At 34.2% G+C, this 27,819-nt stretch overlaps 5 protein-coding genes across 5 annotated transcripts; 2 read left to right on the forward strand and 3 right to left on the reverse strand.

Annotated features, from left to right (window-relative positions):
• Positions 1-483: 483 nt before the first annotated feature.
• On the reverse strand, positions 484-2,949 carry HELRODRAFT_169832 (hypothetical protein; the record flags this gene model as incomplete). The annotated part of the gene is made up of 7 exons (XM_009015641.1): positions 484-829; positions 934-1,025; positions 1,355-1,490; positions 1,703-1,746; positions 1,872-1,936; positions 2,229-2,452; positions 2,567-2,949. The coding sequence occupies 7 exons, from the start codon at positions 2,947-2,949 to the stop codon at positions 484-486; spliced, it is 1,290 nt and encodes a 429-aa protein (XP_009013889.1).
• Positions 2,950-3,267: 318 nt separating this feature from the next.
• On the forward strand, positions 3,268-12,314 carry HELRODRAFT_190889 (hypothetical protein; the record flags this gene model as incomplete). The annotated part of the gene is made up of 21 exons (XM_009015642.1): positions 3,268-3,414; positions 3,516-3,616; positions 3,984-4,056; positions 4,144-4,356; positions 4,494-4,626; positions 4,695-4,802; positions 5,585-5,680; positions 6,008-6,166; positions 6,265-6,341; positions 6,553-6,706; positions 6,877-7,015; positions 7,089-7,152; positions 7,555-7,620; positions 7,693-7,857; positions 8,051-8,173; positions 9,258-9,407; positions 9,786-9,910; positions 10,011-10,103; positions 10,359-10,461; positions 10,598-11,953; positions 12,031-12,314. 20 exons carry the CDS (start codon positions 3,268-3,270, stop codon positions 10,742-10,744), a joined length of 2,436 nt encoding a protein of 811 aa, XP_009013890.1. The 3' UTR covers positions 10,745-11,953; positions 12,031-12,314.
• Positions 12,315-15,312: 2,998 nt separating this feature from the next.
• On the forward strand, positions 15,313-18,933 carry HELRODRAFT_75552 (hypothetical protein; the record flags this gene model as incomplete). The annotated part of the gene is made up of 12 exons (XM_009015643.1): positions 15,313-15,534; positions 15,755-15,803; positions 15,963-16,071; positions 16,225-16,354; positions 16,462-16,624; positions 16,913-17,023; positions 17,110-17,225; positions 17,296-17,379; positions 17,507-17,579; positions 18,003-18,169; positions 18,269-18,346; positions 18,670-18,933. The coding sequence occupies 12 exons, from the start codon at positions 15,313-15,315 to the stop codon at positions 18,931-18,933; spliced, it is 1,566 nt and encodes a 521-aa protein (XP_009013891.1).
• A 1,105-nt stretch (positions 18,934-20,038) lies between these two features.
• On the reverse strand, positions 20,039-22,484 carry HELRODRAFT_169836 (hypothetical protein; the record flags this gene model as incomplete). The annotated part of the gene is made up of 3 exons (XM_009015644.1): positions 20,039-21,875; positions 22,025-22,162; positions 22,468-22,484. 3 exons carry the CDS (start codon positions 22,482-22,484, stop codon positions 20,039-20,041), a joined length of 1,992 nt encoding a protein of 663 aa, XP_009013892.1.
• A 251-nt stretch (positions 22,485-22,735) lies between these two features.
• Positions 22,736-25,762, reverse strand: HELRODRAFT_169837 (hypothetical protein; the record flags this gene model as incomplete). Its single annotated transcript, XM_009015645.1, has 1 exon — positions 22,736-25,762. One exon carries the CDS (start codon positions 25,760-25,762, stop codon positions 22,736-22,738), a length of 3,027 nt encoding a protein of 1,008 aa, XP_009013893.1.
• Between the last annotated feature and the right edge of the window lie 2,057 nt (positions 25,763-27,819).

The following is a 27,819-nucleotide window of genomic DNA, read 5'->3' on the forward strand; positions in this document are numbered from 1 at the left end:
CTACACTCCTCCTACTTTTTGATCGCTCGATCCATACAAACTTAATACTAGACAACATAGCCATTCAAAGGTGGAAACCGATGCTATTTACTTAATCTTTTGAGTAATTTTCATCAACAACTTCACCATTGACACGCAGAAAGCTAGTCAAATACATCGAATTAGATAAATTATATATATATATATATATATATATATATATATATATATATATATATATATATATATATATATATACACCGGTTTCATATACAAAAAAGAATTAAAGAGAAGTTATATAAAAAGTGAATATATTTATATATGAATAAATAAGAATTCAGTACAAAAAATGGTCACAGACAACAAAGCCCATCAAAAAATTAGAAAGCTTCAGAAATGTAAATATAAACATTACTTGAAAAATATTACACATTTGGAAGTAAATGTTAGCAACTAAATACCTTATTATTTATAGTCATAATATAAACTAAAGGATCAATCAATTTATTTCCTAAATAAATCTCTATACCACTGAGGCAAAACTTCAATCTTCGCATAATTCATTTTATCATCACTATTTTCATCAACATTATTGTCATTATTACTATTACTACTACAAGCACCGTCATTACCAATAGTATCAGAAGTAGCAGCAGCTGTAGAAACATTGGCAGATTCTTCTGTAGTAGCAGCAGCAGTACTAGTAGTAGCGGTAACAGTAGTAGACGTTTCAGTAGCAGTAGTAGTAATTGTATTACTAGCAGTAACACTGCCATCTTTAGCCTGATCTTGGTGCAGATGGAAACATTTGACAATCTTCTTGCCTGGCTCAAACTCAAACATGTAGGATCTGTATTAGAAGATGGATATTTTTTTTTTGTAAAAATATAAATTATAATAATTTATTAATTTAAGAGTAATATAATAACAAATAGTAATAAAAATTTATCTGACCTGTTTTCATCAGTGACATTTTCTCTGATGAAATCTAAGAGCTTATCTAGAAAATTGAAGCACACCTTGGGATTCCATGCGTTGCGAATGCTCTGAGGTAATGGAAATAATTATATCAATATTAATGATGATATCTACTACTAATATTGGCATTTAAAGTTCCAAAAAAGCAATATCTACGTAGAATAAATGAATAAGAAATTTTATAAATTTTACAATATAGTCAAAAATGTAATGGATAGATACAAGATTATCGTAAATATAAATTTTATTATATATATATAACTATTAATTAATTATATTTTAAACAATTTTACAGTATACACTTAACTATTAAGTAAATATATTACATTCAAATATTTTTAATAAATATTATTTCTAATTAAAATTATTTCTAATTATGAAAGTACATTACAATTACCTGACACTGATCTGGAATATTTTTTGTGTACAGTTTAGTAACCTCTCTCACTATTCCATCGTCATCTCTAAACCCAGCCACTATTTTCTTCACCCCGATCAAAATCGACTGACTCCACCATTTTAGCAACTTATACCTGAATAAAAGGAGAATAAAATATCAAAAAAATTACATTATTGATTAATACACTAAAAAATATTTCGGTGCTAGTTAGTTAATAACTAAAAGAGGTAATGGAATAATGAAATTAAGTTTAAAAGTAAAATTTCAGCACCTTCTATATGAATAGTCTTGTCGTTCATTTTTTATGGACATTCTTGTTTTCAATTCTATGTACCTTTTAATCACCTGGTCATCTTTATTTTCTTTGCAATCAATTTCTCCTCCAAAAACTAGAGTAGCATTAGTTAAAAAATTAATATATATAAAAAAAATTAATATTAATAACAATGAAGATAGTATGAATAACAAAAATAATTTATTTACTTAGTGAATGTGAGTTGATCCTCGATCTAACCACAGATACAAATTGCTTGTGGTTATTGACTGGTACGTTGGTTACTGGCTTGCCATCCGGCTTTTCTGCAATTAATTTGTGATTGAAAATTTTAAAATGGAATTATAGAATGAATGACTTAATGAATTTAGTAAAAGTGAAAACTAAAAGGAAGTTAGGTGTTAATTTCAATTCTGAAGTCTTAAATGTACTGTATGAAATTACAAAAATGCAAATAAAATACATATAGTATAGATAGACTATATAATATACAGCGCATTCACTAATCAATGATACTGTCATCTCTAAGGATTTGAATCAAACTGAAAAATTATTTAAATATTTATAAGATGTCTAGATAATAAGAAAAATAAGTACCAGTAGTCATGTACTGTTCAAACTTGAAACCCCAATATGACATTTCTTTCAGTCTGGTAGTCTGTTCTCTTTCCTCTTGCTTCTTCTCATCGGTTTTTATTTCAACGAGATAATGTGTACCTTTGAATTTCCTAACTATGATCAACCAATTCTCATTCAATTCATATGGGGTGCAGAGAAATTTCCTTAGCAGGCCCCGCCAACATATGAAATCTGTCTGCAGGCTGTTTTTATAAGATTAGTTAGTTAGATCAGTTGCAAATGTAATAATTAATATTAATGTAATTTTTTGAAAAATTTTCTTCAATAAAATTTAAAAAATTAAGCAACCACCATACCTTTTGAGTTTTTCACCTTTTTTCGTTAGTGTATTGAATGGTGGATGCAGCGAGATCCATTTGAAAATGTCACCTAATCCCTGAATGTCATTTTCTTTTTTCCCGACAAACGTATCATACCCCACTTTCAGGTCGAGATTCAACTTTTTATTTTTGAGGCGCTTGCCGTACAAGTAAGTGAGAGATGAGTTATCGTCCCGAAAATTAGATTCTGAGTCTAACGAGAAGAACCCCACCTCCGTTGGATACCTGAACCTAGGAGAACTCGTGTGATCGATGCAATCCGGATTTGTATCTAAAATTAAAGAGTCTAGATCGGCATTAAATTTTTTCTTTTTTGGCTCGTCATCATCATTAAAGTAGAAACACTTTTGTCTCTTCATCTTGCAGACAATGGACAGGACCTCGCCTATCTGGTGAAAACAAAGACTAATGAATGAACGATAATAAAGTTATCGTCAACTATATTTATAATGTCTTTGAATATTGTGTAATAAGTTACATATTCTATGCTTTTTGTTTTTTAAAGAGATCCTAAATATCGCTCAATTTCGTAGTTTACTCATCATTATTATTTATTTTAAATTTTACAAACCGTAGATTTTATTTTAAAAAAATTTATAAATTTTTTAAATATAATACTGCAATTATATCTTAATTAGCGATTTTTCTAAATGAAATTAAAATAAGATAAGATCAACATGGAAGTCAGCAGCACATATTTTTGCCCTTCTCTTGTTCTCGAAGCATTCGTTGGGGCCGCCAGTCAGGATCCGTCAATTTTGAAAAAGGCGGAAATTCATTTGAAGTCGTGGGAAACACAGCCAGGGTTCTATAGCGCCGTTGCCGTTAGTACTGGACACTACATCTTTCTTTTTTTATGATCATTCATTCCATCATTCCACTTTTTTAACAACTGAATCTTTGCTCTGAACTTTTTTTGTTCCAGTCCATATTCTTAGACACGAACATAGATGCCAACGTAAGGTGGGTTGCTGCCATGTATTTCAAGAATGGCATAGACAGGTACTGGAGAAAAAATGCACCCAGGTAATTCTATTTGTATTTTTTTTTAATTTTACTTTTTAATCAATAAATTAATCAACTAATCTGTTAATTTGAATGACATTTCATCTTTATTTGTCTATACTTTTTGTAATAAATTATATATATATATATATTTATATAAAATTCTATTTAAAATTGTGTTTAACTACATTGTGTAGCATTAAACAGTTAATTTGATAATCTATACTTGATGTGTGTGTATGTTCATCTTACAATAATGATACTGAAAAAATAAAACTGAATATAATTTTTCAGTTCATGTGTTAGTGTTTCTTTGAATGAATTTTTCAACTAACTAGATAATTGGTTTTTCTAATCAAGTTTAATTTATACTTTGACAAAATTTTAGTGGAATATCCGAAGAAGAGAAGACTTACTTGAAACAACATTTGCTTGAAAGCTTTAATGAGCCCATATTACAGGTCATTTAAATAATTTTTAAAAATTATGATTTTTTAAATTGTCATCATAATTGTTTTTTTTTAAATTATAAAATTCTATTCGTCAAGATTGCATCCCAAGTTGCAATACTGATAGGCAAAATAGCTAGGCATGACTGCCCGAGATTCTGGCCATCATTGGTCCCAGTTCTCATCCAATCATTGCAGAGTACAGATTCAAACCAGCCAATCAAGATTCAGAGGGCTACGTTGACTTTTTATCAGGTCGTCAAAGCCATGGTGTCCAAAAAGTTGCCTGCCGATCGAAAGGTCTTCGAAGAGGTCATGATAATGATTAATTTTCACGTAAAATATAGTAATAATGTTATTGCATATGTATTATTTCATGTAGCATTTATTTATTTTTACCAAAATTATGACAATCTAAGTGCAATTTTAATTTTTTTAATTTGTCCCAGCTTACCAACAGTACTTTTGAGTTGATCTTCAACAAGTGGAAGCAGTCATTTGACGAGTTATTTATATCTTTGGAGGCCAGACAACAGGCTAATTTGTCCTTCTTGTTATCCTATTGTGTTCTATTGACTAAGAGTAAGAATTTTTTTATAACCAGTATCATTGTTGTTATCGTGATTACTGTTTTAATTTTAATTTACCAGTCATGAAGAAGTTATTAGTATATGGGTTTAGTGAGATTAGGGATGTGCAGATGTGCAGGCTGTTCCTTATACAGGCAATACAAAAACTTGACTCCATGTTACAATCAAGTAAATTATTATTGTTTAATTGTTCATTTCGGTTCAGCATTAATCTCATCTCTCTCCTTTTTTTTATTTCTTTCTCTCTCTGTATATATATATATATGTGTGTGTGTCTGCCTGTGTCAAAATTTTTTAGTTTTTTGTACATAATTCTTTCAGAGCAACTAATCCTATCGTACAATATGGATGAATTGTTGGCTGACAGGGAAAAATTAATTGTCTTACTTACTAAAGTGGTGGGTACTCAGGGTGATGATTATTACTATTATCATTACTCTTATTCTTATTATTATTATTATTATTATTATCATCATCATGAGTGTGACAATGATGATGGCATCGATGTTTACAGCTTCTTGAAACTTTGGAGACACATGCAGACGGTTTTGGAGAATTTGTCGGCCCGACGCTTCAGTTTGTCGTGTCCTACTGTTTCACACCTGGCAGAGAAGGCATGCATTGTTGTATCTTTTTGTATAATACCCATATGCACGCATTTGTGTGTGCGCATTTTAGCATTATACATACATGCATATATATATATATATATATATATATATATTGCATTATGTATTTGTATGTAGTTTTGTATTTAAGGTTATTTATTTTACATACAAACAAGCAAAGATATTTTCATATGGATTTGTACATGCTAATCTAGACATTAATTTATAAAGGATGGTAGACTTTGAGGATGTAGTACTATGGTATTGGACTTGATATTGTAGTTATTTTATAATAATTGTACGTGTTTAATGGTGTTGTACATTAATTTTTTTTCTGTGTAGAACTCGTATTTGAGAGGTTCTTGATTAACATGATGAACCTCATGAAGGATGTTCTTAAATGTGAGAAGTACAAAGTTTATAGAACATCTAACGAAGGTAAGTACATGTACACGCGCGCACACAGACACACATACACACTTTTTGGTGCTTTAATGTATTTGTAGTAACAGCGTATATATGTGTATGTTGGTTTTTTATCATGTTCTGGTGTATGTATTTTAATTTGATTGGCTGGTTAATTGGTTGGTTGATTGATTGATTGATTGATCGATTGATGGATGGATTGATTGATCGATCGATTGATTGATTGATTGATCGATTGATTGATTGATTGATAGCTTGTTTTTGAAACAATAAAATGTAGTGATCAAAAGAATGTTGATATTATAATGATGGAGATGATGATTGAGATGACGTTCATAGATCAACAGAAAAACAGACTCTCCCTGATGGTTCAGAATGTAAAAATCAACTTTTTCACCATTGAAATGTTGAGACAACTAGTCGAGATGCTGCTGTTGCAGTACTTTTTGTTGAAAAATGACGAGTTGCACTGCTGGGATAGCGATCCAGAAAGTTTCAGTTGGTTGTTGTAATGTCGTTATTGGTCTCTTTGATGATGTGGTGTTGGCTCTCGTTGTCCTCTCGATGTTCTCATTATTCGTGATGTTGTTTCTCAGCCTTTTTTTCTATTGAATTTTTTTCTGTTTTGATAGTTTCAGAGGAATCTGGTGATTCGTGGAAATTTTCATGGAGGGTCGGTTTGATATTTTAGTTTATTTTTTTTATAAATTATAATAAAATTATTTTAAAATATTATATATATTATTACTTATGAAAACATGAATTTTAGTAATGGATTTTTATTAGTTGTAATGCTAACTTTTTACTAGAAGTTATTTTATTAATAATAATGTAATCACTTATCAGGAATTTTTGCATCTTCTTTCACTTTCATTTTTGAACAGCCTTGCGTGGAATCTCTATTTTTAACCTTGACAAAAGAGTTCAAGGACATTGTCTGTCCAATCATAATGCAGTTAGTCAATCAGTACTTGCTTTCTGACTCCTCACAGCACCAACAATCCAACGATATCATTGGCCTGCTAAAAATAGATGCGGGTTAGATCTTTGCTGTGATTGGCTCTCTGCTACGATTGGCTCTTTGGTGTGATTGGCTCTTTGATGTGATTGGCTCTTTGCTGTGATTGGCTCTGATATGATTGGCTCTTTGCTATGATTGGTTCTGTTTGGATTAAATTAAATGTTTTTGTAATTATAATTATTTGCAGTGTACAATGCAGTTGGCCTATGCACTTATCACTTATACGATTTCATCGATTTCGACCAGTGGTTCAACAATCGACTCGTCCACGAGCTAGCCCTCGGTGATGGTAACGACGGTGGCAGTGCTGGTAATAGTAGCCGAAAGTTAGTTCTCCTGATGATGATGATGCATAATTAATAATGATGACCATCGACGTTTTATTTGTTTATTGACCAGTTACAGAATAATTAAACGTCGCGTCATCTGGCTAATTGGAAAATGGGTCGGGGTGAAAATGTCGGTCGGTCACAGGCCTCGATTATATGCCGTCATCCAATCATTGCTAAGTGGGTCAGAGGATGTTGTTGTCAAGTTGGAAGCTGTTAACGCCCTTAAATCTGATATCCTTTGAAGGATGATGAGGATGATGATGAAGATGATGATGATGAGGATGATGATGAAGGATGGTTGAGATGGCAGTGGTGTTCTGGTGATGATGACACTCTATATAGATACGATTTTATCATAATTATGGTTATAATTTTTCTTTAACCTATGCATTTTCTCCTTTCGCTGGTTCTACCTGTCGATGATGTTGAGTTCCATGTCGAACAGTACATGCCGGTATGTTATTGCAGATGCTGATGACTGTGATGATGATGATGACTGTGATGATGATTATTATTATTATTATTCTCTACAGTACTTGGAGGTCCATTTCAAGCTCCTTTTTGATCTTCTCAAGAGCGTGTCTGAGTGCGAAACAAAAGTGAGCACCTTCATACATTAAGTTAATCTAGGATTGGTTATTATTATCATCTAACACCCATCCACCAATCAGCTGTCCGTATTACACGTGATGACCCTGATAATTGAGAGGATGGAGGCTGATATTCATCCACACATTCACTCACTCATTCACTACCTGCCTCTGCTGTGGGACGCATCCGAACACCACAACCTGCTCAGGTGCGCCATCATCACAAACCTCTCCATGATCGTACAGGTGAGCGAGGAGAATGTTCTAGAAGCTTCTAAATGTTCTGGAATATTCTTATTTTGATTATATTCTTATTTTATAAAGTTAACAAATTTCAACATTTGATTAGCCTGCGCCAGCGTGTAATTAACATACATCTACATAAAATTAGCATACATCTACATAAAATTAGCATACATTAACATAAATTAACATGCAGGGATTGGGTTCGGAATCAGTGAATATGCATCAATTCCTACTGCCCGTGATCAAGACAAGTACAGACGTTCAGCAAGCTCAGCACGTTTATCTCTGTGAGGATGCCCTGCACCTCTGGCTTCACGTCATGCAATCCTGCAGCGTTCTAACCAACGACATCTTGCTTCTGTTCGAAAATGTGGCTAATCTATTAGGTCGGTCGGTTGACTGGTTGGATGATTGATTGATTGGTTGGCAAGTTGGTTGGTTGGATGATTGGTTGACAGGTCGGTCGGTTGGTTGGCAGATGAATTGATTGATTAGTTCATTCATTTATACATTTATTTTCTCATCTTAGACCAAGGAACGGAAGAATTGAAGATTATATTGAAGATAACAGAGACCTACATTATGATAGATTCTGATGTCTTTCTGCAGGTTTCTCAACACGCACACACGCACGCACTCATTCATACACACACACACACGCATACATACTTACGTACGTACATACATACACATACATATGCAGAGGTATCACGAATTGTTATCATCATGCCTGCATTCTCTGCTTAATGAAGTTAAATTCGAAGGAGAAGTTATGATAATCAAGGTCGTTTAGCCAATCAATCAATTAATCAATCAGTTACTCATTCATCCGTCATTCAATCAATCAATCAATCATTCAATCAATCACTTATTCAATTATCTAATTAATCCTTCAATCGATCATTCGGACAGCTACTAATTAGTCATTTAATCGATAAATCAAATATGCATTCAATCAATCATTTGATCTATAAATAACTCAATCATTGATTGAACCAATCAATCAATTAATTAACCAATCAATCAATCAATTAGTTGATAACGTTGATGTTACAACTGAGCCCTGACATAACATGCAACATCTTCCAAGATGTCTTCTGTGATTCGTTCAAATTCGTCACCGGCATTGCTGGCGTTAGCATTAAATACTATAATTTTCGTAATAATTATAATTGTCGGTTATAAATATTTGAATTAATTACTGTCATAATTATAAGTTATTTTAGTGATAAATAATTATCACCATAATTATAGATTTTGTTATAAAAAATACTATAATTATCATCTTAGTTACAGGTTATGTTACTAACAAATACAATAAAATTATAATTTAATTATAATTATACAATAATTATATATATATCACTATAATATATTTTTATTTTATTTTCTCTACCAAGGCGGGTGGCAGCTCTAGTGGCGCCGTCGCTAGCGTCCAATGCCCGCCACTGACGACTAGCCACGTTATTATGACGTCACGACTGCTCATCCACAGTTCTCAATCTTTCCTTCAACTTGTCAGTCATTTGAGTGGAGGTGGTCGTCCAGAGGTATTGTTTTAGTGTTGATTCTATTTATCTCTTGGTCTATCTTTCTGTCTCTCTGTCTATATTTCTTCATCTATATCTATCTACACTCTCCGAGTCTGCGTCTATATCTCTGTCTGTCTGTCTATTTGTCTGTCTATCTATCTATCTCTATCTATCTTTATCTATCTATCCATCTATCTATCAATTAATCGTTTCCTCATTCGTTCTTTATTTTTAAATTCAATTATTCATTCATTTCTTTGTCCTTTCATTATTTTATCATCAATCATTCATTCATTCGTTCATCCATCCATCCATTAATCGATCATTCATTCATTCAATCATTCATTCGTCTAACCATCAATCAATCCACGGATCGTGAACCTTCTCTTTCATTAGAGCATGGCTCTGGTAGACAGATTAGTGGAGGGCTTGCTGAACAAATTCGACTGTTTGTATCAGGCAGATAAGAAGAAGATATGCGTACTTGCTCTGCTATCACTGCTACAATCACAATACAATAGGTAAGCTGGGTTGAACTTTGATAATAATAATAATAATAAGAACAATAACAATAATAATAATAGTAAATGATGTAATTGTTATTGTTATTGCGGTTGACAGATCTGTTCTAAGCAAAATAAATAGAGTGCTAAGTACAGTTGTTGATACACTGCACGACGTGTGCAAGGAGGATTTGAACGGCAGATTTGTGGAGTATGTTTTATGTTTTACTTTTTATTTCTCTCTTTCTCTTTTTGTTTCTCTCTCTCTCTCTCTTTCCTTTTCGATGATTTCCTAATTATATGAATGTTCTTGTTTATGACGGTAGCGTTAACATTAACTTCTTTATGATGATGACGACAACAACGATGATCTTAATGACGAAAAGCAGCAATGATGATAATAATGATTACACACACACGCACGTACACACGCATACACACAAATGCAACTATACACCCGTGTCAGTACCTTATTGATTGTAGATGAAAAAACCTTATCGTCCGTGAGATGTGATGAGGACAACGACTACGACATATCCACTGACATCATGGAGGGTAAACACCATCAAGTAAGTATTGATGGAATGATACAAGACTTATATCATTCCATCATTACACTAAAAAACTATTACACCCTCAGTTTAGAGAACTGAAATAATATTTTTATTATTAATAATCTACCGATAATAATAATATTGACCATAGATAATTAAGAAAGATCCGATCCATAGCGTGTGCTTATTATCGCACGTTCGCTCTCTACTAGATCTACTACAGATGCACTGTCCCAACTTCAACGAAGAAATAGAACTCGAAATTCTCCAACAACTGAAACACTTTCTATGTAAATAATAATAACATAATTATATAATAATAATACAATTATATAATAATATTATTATTATTAAGAAATCTTAATTGCATAATTAGCGTAGTTATATCGTTATTTTATGGTGATTAATTTTATGGCTGGTTCGCTAGTTGTGACGATGATGATGAAGGTGATACACCATAAGATAATCCTTTTAATACTTACTGTTTTTTTAGTTAGGTACATTGTTTATTATTTATTAATATTATCAATAATAAAATGCATTTTAGGATATATTCATTAATTTATTCATTTTCTTCGGTTTATTTTGAAATTTTTTTTTATATAGTCATATAAATTGCATCAAAATTCTTCAATAACTATAAATAAGAAAAAGATTGCGTTTAGTCATACGTTTTTGTATATATTGTTTGTTTATGTATGCTATGCATGCATGAGAATTTACACGCTGGTGTACACATGTGTGTACTTATTTGTGTATGTATGTGTGTATGTATGTGTGTTTGTGTATTTTATGCCGGTATATTATATGCCCATGTGATTAACATGAGTTTTTTGGTGATAAATTTTATCTAATAAACAATCCTCACAAATGGTTTGTTTGTTATATACTATCACTAATAAAAAATTTGAATTAAAATGTAAAAAGATAGTTATCCTAAATGATTTAGTTGACTAAATAATGTGTGTATGCGTGCGCGTGTGTGATCTGTTAAGGTATGTAGGTATCTTCACTGATCAGCTTCTGATTGACTTTCTGAACTGCATGAAACTGAGAGAAGGTTGTTACAACTGCACAAGCGGCGTTCATAACCGCCAGGCAAACAGTTGGAACCACAAGAGGCCGGCAAAGTCTCGAATAAATCTTAATAAAAGTCCTGTAGTCAGAAAGTGGAGGTAGTGGATAACTTGCGGATAGTTTTGCTGCAACCGTGGTCGAGAGGATAGCTAAGAAAAAAGGTTGTGCAACACCAGAAACCATCTGCAGGGCAGTCGATCTGACCTCCAGGCACACTGGACAAGCAGTGATCCCCAATGACAGATCCCTAGTTACAAAGAGGTTCTGCGTTGTTGATGTTATCAGCAATGGCAGGATCATCGCCGGGCCATACGATGCAAATCGGAATCTGTTTCTTAATAACATCATACGTCTCAAATGGGTGACGTAGGCAAAACCAGAAAGAGCCCCAAAACTGCCAAGGACGATATGGCCATGTTTCATGAAGAACCTGATAAAAATATTTAAATCATTTGATTGAAGCAACATTTAATTAAATTATGAATTTGAAAAATTAAAAATACCAACATTTCCCTCTGCGGCTGCCATCTGTCGATGATATAAAATTGTCTTTTGATTACTTCATTGGAAGACATAGGAATGGCATTGGCCGGCATATCCTTCACGTTCTGGACGTAACCAATTTCGCCCGGTCTACCATTCCTCTTTTCCAAATTCTCCATTTTCCGTAGTAAAACTCAATTTAAAAAATATTGATTAAAATAGAAAAAGTACGAGGTTTACTAGAAAAGCAGGCAATGATCCAAAATTGCAAAATGTTTAAAAATAAGCGACATGTTATTGGAATACATTTGACATTAAAAGTAAAGCCGCTTTTAAAAAAATTTCAATTCAAAATTTATAAATTGAGTTAATTTTACATTGTTTTTAATTGTTACATATTAAAATATAATTCATGTTTATACTTTGCATACTTTGTACTTCAATAATGTTATATTAATTAGGTAAAAAAGTAAATAGTGTGAAAGTTTACTTCGTCTTTTAACATAAATTTACTTTTACAACAAATGTTTACAAGTTAAAAGTAAATTCTAGCGTAAAACGAGTTTTTATAAATTAAAAAACAGAAAGCTCAAATTTCAGCGGTTTAGTGTAACAAAATAGGTTTTAAAATTATACAAAATGACTTTTCTAAGATTTCTAAACTTTGCTAAGCAACTCTCAAAAGTTGTTAGCTTGAATTCACACCGTTGTCTCAACAGAACCAGAAGTTCTTCTTGTTGGGTGGAATCCAAATTTTATAATAATAATAATTACTTTTTTAAGAAGTTTAATGATGATTTTCTTGAAAATGTTAAAAAAGTTTACGACTCTGTCTGTGGTCTGCTTGCTTCAATATCATCATCATCAACAACATCTGGCTGTCATGTATGTGTGGAATGAAGTGATTGCTTGTATTCATTTAATAAAAAAATATTTATTTTCAATTCAAATTAATTAAAATTAATAATATTTATAAATAAGTTTGTTTTCCATATATTCAATGAATATTTTGATGTATAATTTGTATAATATATAATTTGTTATATGTTGAATTTTATATAGATGTTAGTTTAGTTAGATGTATGCTGTTGTTTTGCTAAATAGCTAATCAACAATCATTGATGGTGATTTAGTTTTTTTAGTTTGATTTAATTATTTATTTTATTTGTAACATTAATATTTTGAAACTTCCAGTATAATAATTTATTTGAAGTTTGTTCACTAATTTGAATTTTCACTAATTAATCACTCCGTAGACATGCATCAAATCCACTAACTAATCACTCCGTAGACATGCATCAAATCTACTGACAGGACATTGAAACTTATGTTTGACAGTCTCATGAGAAATGAAGAAATTGCATTAACACCACGTTCAAATGTATTTCACAATGGTAAAATATTACTTTAATTATAATTTTTGTCATTTTTATTATTTTTATTATGATTATTATTATCATTTTTTATTTGGTAGCTTTCTTAAGATGCTCGAGTAGGAAAGACAAACCAGGAAATGACAGAGCTCGAAAAACTGATGACTCGACATCTGGCAAAAGATTTGATCAAAATGATAATGAGAATAATGATAATGGTTATCATCATCATCATCTTCTTCTTCTTCATTATCGTTGAATTGATCCTATCACCATCCTTTATCATGTTATTTTTTAAGTACAACTCAAGGATTTCAACAACAGGCATGCAGTCTATGTGATTGCCTATGAATTAATGCATTATGTAATAAGTGGGAATCTATTTGCATTCGAACCCGGTCAATGCAAAAGCTGTACTAGTTACACTATCCATTGTGCCAACTTCATTTTCATTCTTATTAATACCTATTTAGTAATTCTTCTTCCTTTAAATTAAATTCAAATTTTTCTCCCATTTAAATTAAATTCCAATTGAATTAAATTTACTCTTGACATTCCTCCAGATGGTAAATTCAAGATGACACCAATGCAGAAGTTGTTGTTCTGGTTCTTTCTAACTTGGATAGCAGTGATATACATAGGCCAGTATCAAAATGTCGAAAAAGTCCTAACCTTCGACGAGTTCTCTAAGGAATTGCTATCCAAAGGAGAGGTTGTAGAATGATTTTTATGAACCGTTCGTTCGTTTGCTCGTTCGTTTGTTCATTCGTTCGTTCGTTCGTTTGTTCGTTCGTTCATTTGTTCGTTCGTTAGTTTGTTTGTTAAATCATTCATTCATTCACTCATTCATTCTTTCGTTTTCAATGGTAGGTAGAGAAGATTATTATAAATCTGGATCAAAGACACATCACAATAAAAGCCCGCCAGGGGGCTATATACAAGGACCTCAAGGTTTTGTTGCTCTTTGTTTGTTTCATTGGTCAATTAAATCATTCACTCTTTTATCATTTATTCATTCATTCATTTAATTATTCATTCATTCGTTTATTCATTCATTCGTTTATTCATTCATTCGTTTATTCATTCATTCGTTTATTCATTTATTCATTCATTCATTCTTTCATTCGCTAGTTGACGGAAATGAACCGGTCCTTCTTGATAAACCCAAACGATTTCGACAAGTTTGAAGACAGGCTGAGGGAGACGGAGATTGCCCTTGGAATTAAACCAGAGAATTCAATCCCCGTCATATACAGCCGGATTGAGTTAGCGGATTGATTGATTGGTTGACTGGTTGATTGGTTGATTTATTGGTAAGTTGGTTGGTTGATTGATTGGTTGGTTGTTTGACTGAATAGTTAATTGAATGATTGGTTGGCTTGCGGTTTAAATGGCTGGTTGATTGATTAATTAATAGTACATATTTTAATAATATTATTCATCATCATTACCACCACCATCATCATCATCTTCACCATCATCATCACCACCAACAGTACCTCATTCAAATTGATATCATTATCTTTGATTTTGATCTTTGGATTTATGATGGCCTACGTACTCCTGAAGTACCCCGCCCAGGGCTCCAACGAACTCTTTGTCAGTCACATCTCTACTTATCTTATTATTCATAAATATTCATGGGCATACAATACGTACACACATATTTTTGTATAGAAAAAATGCGTGTGTATGTTGTGCATGCGTGTGTGCGTGCGTGTGTGTGTGTTTGTGTGTTCTTGTATAGCTGGCGTGTGTTATTTTGTATGCACGTATAAATTATATACATGTAACTACATACGCATACAGCGGTCATGTTTTAACTATTAACAATCAAACAAACGAACGAACAAACGAACGAATAAACACACGAACGAACAAACACACGAACACACCAACGAACAAACAGTCGGGTGAACGGAAGGCAAACTTCATGCGCGTCGACCTGCTGACGAAGAAGGGCAAAGGAATTACTTTCCAGGACGTTGCAGGGCTTCATGAAGCCAAAATCGAAATCATGGAATTCGTCGACTACCTCAAGAATCCTAAAAGTTATCAGAGTTTGGGGGCGAAAATTCCAAGGGGGGCACTCCTCTTGGGCCCTCCTGGTTGCGGGAAGACACTGCTGGCCAAAGCTGTGGCCACAGAGGCGAAGGTTGGGCTATATTTTGGAGTTTTTTGTTTTTGCGTTTTGTTTTTTAGCGTATGTTTGTTTTTGTTCAGTTGTCTGTTCAGTTGTTTGTTTATTTTTTTCAGTAATTTTTGATACGTTTGTTTGTTTGTTTATTTGTTTGTTTGTACGTTGTTCATTCATTTGTTCATTATTCTTTAATATATTTAATATTATTTATTTATTATCTCTTATTCATTTCTAGGTCCCATTCCTTGCAATGGCCGGTTCAGAATTTGTGGAAATGCTTGGAGGTATGTCTTGCTTTCATCATCATTATTATCATTACGCAGTCATCATCTGGTCGTAATCATCATCATCATCTTGTCGTAATCATCATCATCATCATCATCCGGTCATCATCATCATCGTCCGGTCATCATCATCATCGTCGTCGTCGTGATCGTCATCAGGATTGGGGGCGGCCAGGGTGAGGGATCTGTTCAAGGAAGCAAGGTCGAGGTCGCCGTGCATCGTCTACATTGATGAGATCGATGCCATTGGGAGGAAGAGATCGGGAGAGTGAGTGGTGGGTGGACAGTCGTGGTGGCGACGATGATGACGACGATGACAATCGTGATGATGATAATGATGATGATGACGACGATGTTGACGATGAAGTAGAAAATGATGATAATCATAAATATTAAACATCACACCCACCCCCTCCCCTAGTAACTGGTCGCCAGGGAGCAGCGAGGAAGAACACACCCTCAACCAACTATTGGTCGAAATGGACGGCATCGGCACCAAGGAGGGGGTCATCGTCCTCGGTTCGACCAATAGGGCTGAAGTATTAGACAAGGTGGGTGGAGCCAGTGATTTTCACTACCCAGTAGCGTTACTAAGAATTAATTTTTGAGTATTTTCAGCGTGGCTTTACGTTAATTGCGTTTAAAATAAAATGTTTAGGCGCTGTTGAGGGCTGGCAGATTCGACCGACACATCCTCATTGATTTCCCAACGCTGAAAGAGAGGTTGGAAATTTTCGAAATCTATTTAAAGACACTGAAACTGAAACAGCCACCCAGGGCTTACTCGGAAAACTTGGCCCAGATGTCGCCTGGAATGAGTGGTCAGTTGAAAAGTTCTAACTTGCGTAACGAACACTCAACCGTAATACAAACGTATCACACGTACAAACATACGTACGTGTTGAAACTTTAAATTAACGCGCAAATTTAATTAAAACCCAACTACGATATACGATACATCCATTAACGCAAAATAACTGGAGTTGTACTACGAACGTGTATTTTATTGTACACACTTATACAGTGTACGCAGATGTGTTGTAGACAAACACATGTGTTGTAGACAAACACATACATAGACACACACACACAAACACACGCGTTAACAGGAGCAGACATAGCGAACATATGCAACGAAGCAGCGCTACATGCAGCAAGACTTGGCCACAAAAACGTCGATTTTTCTGATTTCGATTATGCCGTTGAAAGAGTTACCGCTGGTTAGTGGTAGTAGTAGTAGCTGCCGCTGCTACTACTACTACTAATTAATAAACGTACTAATTAGTTTTTTAATTTATTCACGAAGGCGTGGCTAAAAAAAGTCGCGTCCTGTCAGAGTTAGAGAAGAAAGTTGTATCCTATCACGAGGCAGGGCACGCATTGGTGGGCTGGCTTCTAGAGCATACCAATTGTTTACTTAAGGTCTTTGGACAACTGATTGATTGATTAATTGAGTGAGTGAGTGAGTGAGTGTTTAATTTTTGATTGACAGGTGTCAATAATTCCGAGAACCAATCACGTTCTAGGATTCGCCCACTACATCCCACAAGATAGGCATCTTTTTTCTTCTGAAGCAGTGAGTTAGATGGATGGATGAATAGATGAATGAATAGAGGGATAGATGGATGGGATAGATGTATAGATGAGTGATTTTATATTTTTTATTTATGAGTTAATTAATTAAGTTTGTAAAAATTTATCAGCTCTTCCAGCAAATGTCCTTGTTGCTTGGTGGTCGTGTGGCTGAGTCCTTGACCTTTAACTCTGTTACTTCCGGTTACAATCTATTAATACATCTTTTTCATATTTAGACCGAAACCCAAAAATGGTACATCCCTCACTGACTAGTCAAACAACCAATCAAAACAATCCAACACCCACCTAACAATCATTTAGAGAAAAACAGACCACTTCTCAAACAACCAATCAGAATACAGCACCACTTCTCCTTGACCTTTAATTCTGTTACTTCCGGTTACAATCTATTAATACATCTTTTTCATATTTAGACCGAAACCCAAAAATGGTACATCCCTCACTGACTAGTCAAACAACCAATCAAAACAATCCAACACCCACCTAACAATCATTTAGAGAAAAACAGACCCTTCTCAAACAACCAATCAGAATACAGCACCACTTCTCATCGACCAATAACAAAATAGAACGCTAAAAAAGAACTAACCAATCACGATTCAGGCGCAGAGGATGATTTGAAAAAGGTAACAAAGATGGCGTACGATCAGGTGAGAGTCATGGGGATGAATGAACGAGTTGGTCTCGTTTCGTTTCCAACGTCATCATCGTCGTCATCAGAATACAGTCTCAAACCTTTCAGTAAAGAAACTGCCAGGATGATTGATCACGTGAGTCAGTTTGTGACGTCATTGTTGTTAATATGACAGTGGTGGTTACGATGACGACGATGATGATTGTTGTTGTTGTTGTTCATTTCTTGCCTATAGGAAGCTAGGCTCCTAGTGGCAAAAGTCTACAAATTCACAGAAAAACTGCTGACAGAAAATAAGGAAAAACTTAAAAGGGTATGATAATGATGATGATGGTTAAGATGATTATGATGGCAGTGATAATGATGGTTAAGATGATGATGATGATGGCAATGATGATGGTGATGTTGATTAAGATATTGATGATTGTGATTAAGGTGAGACGATTAGCACAAAATTTCATGTTTGTATATTAATTATTACCCATGGCCGATGACAAATCCTTAATAAAATCGCAATAATAATATAATTATTATTATTAATATAATCATAATATAATTATTATTAATATAATAATAATATAATTATTATTATATTTGCAATTATGATAATTTAATTTTAATTACTAATTATCGCAGGTAGCCGAAGCTCTGCTAGAAAAAGAGACACTCAGCTACTCTGACATGGAGCAGCTCGTTGGACCCCCGCCGTTCGGGAAGAAACAATTAGTCAGGCGGCCGATTAGTGAAGATGGCGGCGATCAAGATGGCGGCGGAGGAGGAGAGGGAAGGGGAATGAAAGGAAAGGCAGATAGAGGAAATGATGAGAGAGAAGGAGGAATGAAGGGAGAAAGTGACGGAAAAAATGGTGGCGGTTTTAAAGGAGTCTACAGGACTAAATGAATAAATGGATGATTGATTGGATTGATCGTTTGATTGATTGGTCGATTGAAGAATTGAATGTATTGATGAATGAGCGATCAATGCAGGATCAATTAAATGGATGGATAGTGAATGATTAAATGAATTTTACGACTAAATGAATGGCAGGCCTGAACGATTGCATAGTAGAACTGACTGACTGAATGAATGAATGAATGAATGTTCGAAATTAGTTCTGTTTTTTATGGAATGAATGAATCATTTTTCTCTTTTTTTCATCAATAGATTGTTTATATCGGCTTTCCGTTTTAGGCCTGTGTGTTTTTATCGACATTATTAATATTATTATTGCAAACTTATTATTATTATTATTATTTCATTATTATTATTGTTGGTTTTAATAAATAAATAAATGGATGAATGAATGAATGAATGAATGAATGAATGAATGAATGAATGAATGAATGAATGAATGAATGAATGAAAATTAATGGAAGCAAGGAGAAAATTCCTTTTATTTGTCCACTTCTGATAGAAAATATTTTGGCGGAAAAAATTAAATTACAACGATTTATAAATTGTTGAAAACAAAAATGAACGAATAAATGAGTGATTGAGTGAATGATTGATTGATTGATTGATTAGAATATAAAATACTTTTTATAACATAAATTGCACTTCGGTTTAACAAAAAAAATACAATTAGTCTCATAAAGTTATCAAAATTTAACAGATGAAATCGGCATAGAAAAAAATCGTCTTTAGGCACATGAAGCAAATGATATCATTATTATCATTACTATTATTATTTTCAATCATCATCATAATCTGACTAGTAAAAAACTTATCTAATTTGTAAAAAATATCAATAAATTGGAAACAGTAAATAGATTGGGAACGAGAAGAAACATTTCTAAACAAGAAAATAGAAATTTAATACTTAGAAATAACAATAACAATCATAATAATAATAAAAATAATCATTAATAATAAAATCTTTGAAAATTCAAACTGGTACAATATTACAATAATATCATAGGCACTGATTTAATACTATATAATACTATATATATAAACGCTACACACACACACACAGACAGACACACATACATAAACACACACAAAGTTAGGGATTGGCGACTTGCATTAGATGTAAGCTCTCCATAAATCTCTTCTTAAAATCGTCACAATTTTTATTCTTATCATTCATATTGCCATTATTATCATTGTTATTGTTGTTGTTGTACAACTCATCATCATTCAATAGATTCATCGTATCATCATCATCATCGTCGTCGTAACCATCATCATCGTCGTCGTCTTCATCTACGTCCATTTTGATAATTTTGCCGTCTTTTATAATTAAATCGGCTCTAGTTTTATTATTATTGTTAGTAGTAGTAGTAGTAGTAGTAGTAGTAGTAGCAGTAGAAGCGTTTGTGGTGGTTGTAATAGTAGTAGTAGTATTAGTAGTATTATTAGTAGTAGTAGCAGTAGAACTAAATAGACTATTATTTCCTTTATGAATGGTATTTGCAATCTGAGCACTTTTACTATTAGTATTCATTTCATCAGTAGTAGTAGTAGTAGTAGTATAAATATTATAATTATTGTTATAACTATTATTAGTAGTAGTAGCAGTTGTAGTAGTAGCAGCGGCAGCAGTAGTACCAGTAGTAAGAGTATTGCTGCTCATGATATCCAAACGTGGTTTTTTAGCTGGCGAGATAAAATCATATGAAAAATCATTCGGATTAATATTAACATTGTTATTATTACTGTTGTTGTTGTGGATGTTATTATAGTTGTTATTGATGTTACTATTGGTGTTATTTTTGTTGTTGTTGTTGCCGTGCGCTGCCTTCCAATGTTGCACGATGACTTCCTTACAAAGGTTCCTCATATCACATCTACTGCACTTCCACCATGGTCTGTAAGACTTGCCATTATTATTATTTTGAATGTTATTATTGTTGTAATTATTGTTGTTGTTGATACTAATGTTGTTGTTGCTGTTGTTGCTATTGTTGCCACTGTTGTTGGTGTCAACGGTAGTAGTGGCGGTAGTAGCAGCAGCAGCAGCAGCGATATTGTTGTTGATGTCACTTTTAGCGTCGAGACTTGAATTCAAACTCGAACAACTCTCCGCGTCTTCGTTCATTCTTTCATCCATCTTCTCGTCCATCCTTCCGTCAGTTTTTTCATCTGCACTCAGCGAGGTGGTAGACGAGACGATGATTGGTTGGAGGGTTGGTTGGCACGCTGTCATAGTACACTGCTCAGAAACTGAGCCATCATTCAGAATTACAAATCGACGTTTGTTAGGTATCGGGATAAATTTTTTCCTAGCCCAAGTTATCATGTACTCGTCTAGTGTCGAGGCGGCCTCTTCGTCGCTCATGACGACAATTTTGCACTGAGCTCGGTCGTGTTTGTGTCTAATGTGTCTGCCAACATCGCTCCTGAAATTCGAGCGATACGGACAGGATGAACATTTGAACTTTTTCGTCTTCTTTGCATCGACCGTGTGTGAAGTTGTGAAGGAAGCCATGCCGGAGTCTCCGTCGTAGGTCATCAGTATGGATCCGTCTGCATTTGAACCAGAGTCACTCAGGTATAAACATCCTGGCGTGCTGCTGCCGTTGCCGCTTGATACCGTCTCGTGTTGGTTGGGCTGGAGATTTCCACCCTGTTGCATTTTCCATGGCTGGTTTCGGTATTGTTTCTCGTAGTCGGGAAATGTCTCCCTGGCGACCGTTTCGGTAAGAAATCGGATAGTTGATGTACCGTGAACCGATTTGATGTGCCTGTTTATGTCACACTTCCAGTTGCACCTGTACCCACACGTGCCACACATGAATGGCTTGTATTTGACGGATGAAAGTAGGGATGGGCTGGTGGTATTCGTTGCAGTGATGTCCGGTTTGAAGTTGTTGGCTGATTCGTACTGCTGCTGTTCGTTGCTGCTCCAGTGCAATGATTTAAAAATATTTTAAATTTCATAAAAAATTATGTTCTCGATATTTATTATTTTACAAGAAATAGAAGAATAATATTCAAATTGCTATTTAAATTACCATTTAAATAGCACCGAAACTCAAAAATCTCCTACTTAAAGTAGCTGTCAATGTCGTAGCCACTGTCTTTCTTGAGGACCTCGTGGAAAGTGGCCTTGGCGACATGTTCAGGAAGTTCGATGAGATGTGCGTGAGGGTGGCTACTCGTCCGGATGTGCTTGTTCAGGTCCCATCTCCAGTTCGACCGGCGGCCACATTCGGAGCATTTGAAAGGTCGGTATCGAATCGACGGAGCGGTTGAAACCGATGACCGACCGTAGTAGCAGGATGACGATGACGATGAGTAAGTTGACAATGAGTAAGTTGACGATGGATAGGTTGGTAATGATTGATATGGTGATGATGATGATGATGCTGATTGATATGAAGATGAGGATGATGATGATGATGATGTGAGTGACGTGATGATTATCGGCGGTTCGAGTTGAGAGCTGAAAATTTGATATTGTTGTTGATTGTGGTTGCTCTGTGGGCTCACTGGTAGGATGACGTCATTGTCGTGGTTTTTCTTTTCATTTGCTACGGCATTTATGGGACTGGAAAGATAGATTTTCAAGAAATTATATATACCGTTTTCATATTCTGCCGATGATTTGATTTCAATATTTAATAAATTACAAACCAGAAACTCGAATTTTTGTAATTTAGATAAGAATAAAAGCAAAATATTTAAATTAAACTTTATTTACATCAACTGAAATTAATGCAACACAAATAATTCTACAAGAACATTCAAAAATGTAACTTTACCTCAAAGCAGAGGATGATTTATCGGCAGTTACGTTTGAAGTTTTCTTACGATAATCGATAGGGGCGCATTTTACTGGAGACTTTATCGTTAAATCAAGGGGGTCCAGGCCATCTGGCGAGTAATTTGAAATGTCCATCGTGTTGTTGTTTCTGTCGTTGTAGATGCTTTTCAAACTAAGGTTTAATGGCTGGTCTGAGTTGTCTTCATAAAAACAACTGCTGTTGCTGATGTTGTTGCTGATGATGTCATTGATGTTGATGTTGTTGTTGATGTTATGAATGTTGTTGTTGATGCTGTTGATAATGTTATGACTGTTACTGTTGTTGTTGTTGTCGTCTGTTTCTAATTTTACTTTGTCGCCATTGGAAAGATTTGATGCTGTAGCATTCGTCGATGCGCAATTTGTGTCGTTGTTGTTGATGTCGATTAAGTTGTTCAAGTTGATGTTGTTGTTGTTGTTGTTGTTGTTGTTGGTAACAAAAACTTTGTTGTTGTTGTTGCTGCTGTTTGTGACGATGCTCTTGTTGATCAGATCATTATAATCATGCTGCTGTTGAGAAAGACAGGATGATGAAGATGGTGATGATATGATTGTAGCTGCTGATGACGATGACGACGATGATGATAAAAATGATGATGTCTTGTTTGAAATAATTTGTTCATCATGATGCTCGACGAGATGGTAGCAATGTGGATGGTGGCTGTGAGCTGCTGATGGCTGGAAGAAAATCGGAAGTGATAATGGCGATGATGAATGCAACATCGGGAAGAAATGCGCACTGTCGCCGTTTTCATTGTTATTATTATTATTATTATTATTATTATTATTACCATTGTTGTTGTAGCTACAGACAGACGCAGACATATCTAGTTGTCCAGAGAGTAGAGCTGCGGATGATGATTCCACTGATGGGAGAATGAATTGTATTTGCTGTTGCTGATGAGGTTGCTGAAGCAGTTGCTGCTGTGGTTGCTGAATCAGCTGCTGCTGTGGTTGCTGAATCAGCTGCTGTTGGGGCTGCTGTCCAGGAGGAAGTGACGTAGGCACGACGATAGGCACCAGAACATTTTTATCATTTTTCATAAGAGACAATCCGTGTTTGCGCTTCATGTGGCGATTCAGGTCAGCTGGACGTTTGTACTTCAGAGAGCAGAGCGTGCAAATCCACGACTGCTGGCGAGCTAAATTTCCACCCAAAAAGGCGTTCTGACCGGAAGTGGCATTTTGACCGGAAGAAGCACTCTGATCGGAAGTGGTTAAGCAAGAAAATGGCGAGCTGGAATTAGTTGTAGAAGTCGAGTTAATAGGAGATGATGATTGGTTGGGTGAAGTTATTGGAGCGATTATGATTGGTCGAGGAGTAAATGATGATGATGACAACGACGACGATGTTATGTGAAATAACGATGATAATGATGATGATGATGACGACGATGACCGCAAATTCAGTAACTGTGAAGGTGATGAAGAGGAAGAAAATGATGACGACGGCGACACTGACGATGGTGGTCGCAGTATGGAGATCACATTACCACTGAATGCTTTATATTTGTTATCATTGATAGTTATCACCGCATTGTTACTACTTACAACACTCCTATTCAGGCCACTGCTGCTACTCAGACTGCCAAGGCAAATGGGCGCGTTACTAATTCTGCTAACAGTAAATGCGTTTGTTGTAGTATTATTATGATTCCTATAGATCGGAGTGTTGCTCGAAGTAACCGCCATGATGCTATTCTTAATAATAGAAACAGTATTGTTTGTAGGAGTTGTAGCAGCAGTAGTTGCAGCAGCAGTAGTAGAAGCAGCAGTAGTACTAGCAGCAGTAGTAATAGTGGTAGTAGTAGTAGTGGTAGTAGTAGTAGTGGTGGTAGAAGAAGTAGTAGTAGTAGTAGTAGAAGTAACAGAATTTTTCTTAAATATGTTATCATTTGGGTCGTAACATATCACGTCATTGTCAACATCAATGACTATTTGCTGTTGTGGCTGTTGTTGTTGTGGCTGTTGCTGCTGCTGTAGTTGCTGCTGCTGTTGTTGTTGTGGCCGTTGTGGCGATTGTTGTCTGGTACCTTTCTGATGATACAAGATAATGCCGTTTTTATCATGGTTATTGTTGTTATTACTCACAAAAATTGTCTCCACTCCATCATCTTTATTATCATCATCGTTGTCATAATCATTAGCTTGTTCGTCAATGACAAAGTTATCATCGTCGTCTTCGTCGTCATCATTTTCATAGTTCATCATATTGTTGTTGTTGTTGTTATTGTTGCTGAAGATGACGTCATTTTTGTTGTTATTGATGTTATTGCTGTTGCTGTCAGAAACAACAATCTCCGAGTCATGTTGAGACGTGTTTAATCTTAATGTCATATTAGTGATATTGCCAGTCATGTTGTTGCTGTTGATGTTGATGGTGTTGTTGTTGATGTTGTTGATGTTTTTGCTGATTATTAACAAATCACAATCATCATCATTATTATGATTATCATTTGCAATGATATTGTCATTGTTGTAGTTGTAATCACTGCTCTTCATGATATTATTGTCATCGTGGTTATTACTGTTATTTTTATTATTACCATTGTTATTATTATTGTTGTTGTTGTTGTTGTTGTTGCTACTAAGTACATCATTGTTGTTGTTATCAATAATTTTATCCTCCCAAAAGAAAACATTAACATTGCTTTCATCACAATTATAGTCTATAGTATTATTATTAATATTATTATTGTTATTATTATTGTTATTATTATTATTGTCGTTGTTCTTTTGAATTATTAAATCAATTGTAGTATTGACTATGATGTTGTTGTTGTTGATGTCATCGCAATTGTTGTTGTTGATGTTGTTGTTGATGTTGTTGTTATTGCTAATGTTATTGTTGATGTTGTTGTTGGTGTCATCATCATTGTCGTCGTCATTGTTGTTGTTGTTGTCTTCAGTATAATCTTCAGTTAACCCACGACCGATGGCTAAATCCTCCTTCTTATCCAAATACGATTCACAACTGGACATGTTGTGTTGATGTTGTTGAAGTTGTTGGTGTTGTTGATGTTATTTTGTTGTTGATGTCAGTATCGTTGATGTTGTCGGTTGATGCACTATGACTATGCAATCGTCTTCATAGAGAAATGTACAACCAAAGAGAGAGCCATTTAAATACTGTAAGGAAGATCTGTGTCACTATTCATTTCACTGGAATAAATATGATGGTTTGTTTGTTTGTTTGTTTGTGTATTTATAAATTTAATTAATTAACTTTTTATTATATTTTTCTCACTTTTTCTTCATCAACTAAATGTATACAAACATATCTACGAACTTGTGTACAGCTGGGTACCAACACATACATACACACACACATTTATACGTACTATGTATATCTATCTATCTATTTATTACCACAAATACAATTAGCACCAGAAGAGAAGCCAGACTAACTCGAGAAAGATGAATACTATTGTATTAAACAAGCAATCCTAAGCAGGCAAAATCTCCGTCCTTATATCTATCTAATGACATACATTCAAAAGTGTATATATATATATATATATATATATATGTAAATATTGTATTGTATATATCTAATTGTGTGTATACACACACACATATATATATATATATATATATATATATATATATATATACTTATATAGGCACGCGTATGGTAGCTTTTGTACATGTCTGTGTTGTACATGTATGCGTATAGTTTGTATATATATATATATATATATATATATATACATCTATACTATCACGGTATCTATGTACTGTGTATGAATGTATGTGTGTGTGTGTGTGTGTGTGTGTGTGTGTGTGTGTGTGTGTGTGTTTATGTGTTTATATATGTAATCCATATGGCATGTATCGTAGGTAGGAATGAATAAGTTAGCACTGCACAAGCAGGCAGGCAGGCAGTCAGCACAACAACAGACTTTCAAGCTCGATGAGGAAGGAAGGATTGAATACGACATTCACAGCAGCAGCAACAACAACAACATACAAAATATACAAACTTTCATTCTTACATGTACACAAACGTACAAGAATATACACATCCATAAAAGCGCACATACATAAATCTATACGGACATTAAATGATTCTTGAAAGGCGTACACGCAAATAAGCACGTACAGAGCAAACACAGACACCCACAACAGAACGAAGACACACACACACACACACACACACACACACACACGAAAACACACAAATGTTTACAGAATGATAGGATGCTACGCCAACTTTGTTAACGTAACTCGCTAACTGTATTCAATTTAATGTTCAGTGCAGGCGAACGCATGCAAGCTTATTTATACTCTTTGTTTGTTTGTTTCACTTTCAACAGCCAGGGGCAAGTTTTTACAATTGAAGCGACAAAAACATGATAAATCACACGCAAAGAATGTTTTTATGTGTGTGTGTGTATCTGTGTGTATGTTTGTATGTGTGTGTGTGTGTGTATATGTATGTATATCTGTACATGTGTTAATTTTCATCTTCAAGAAGCAAATAGAATTTTGTTTCGCTGCGCATTTATCATGTGTACCTTGTATGAGTCTGCGTGTATGTGCTCGCATTTGTATGGGGAAGTTCGTTTATTAATACGTATATGTATATTTTAAAATATCGTTAAAATGTTTGGAGAAACACGTGAGGATGAATGTGTTTATTTACCACATCTCGAACCTTACTTAAGCGGAAGAATTGGGAGAAAATGACATCATATGCTAAGCTTGGCTTAGTGGCTTGCTTGCTTTCCTTGACTAGAGTCTTATTAATATTTATTATGATAGAATGGTTGTAATTAGCTGAAATGGAGCTGTTTAATTGATACAATACCACACATGTGGTTTATATTTTACGAAAAAAATGTGATAAAATCAAAGCATTTACCGGTATTAAATATTTTAATTATGAATGAAATGTTAACGATTATATACAATAATAATAATATTAATTATAAATAATAATAATAATTATTATTGTTGATAATTTCATTAAATAAGGCATGTGTTTTGTATTTAGCATGGAGCAATAATAATGGCGATGATGGCTGGTAAAAAATACG

This window comes from Helobdella robusta, assembly GCF_000326865.2.
Source record: "Helobdella robusta unplaced genomic scaffold HELROscaffold_16, whole genome shotgun sequence".
Lineage (NCBI taxonomy): Eukaryota > Metazoa > Annelida > Clitellata > Rhynchobdellida > Glossiphoniidae > Helobdella > Helobdella robusta.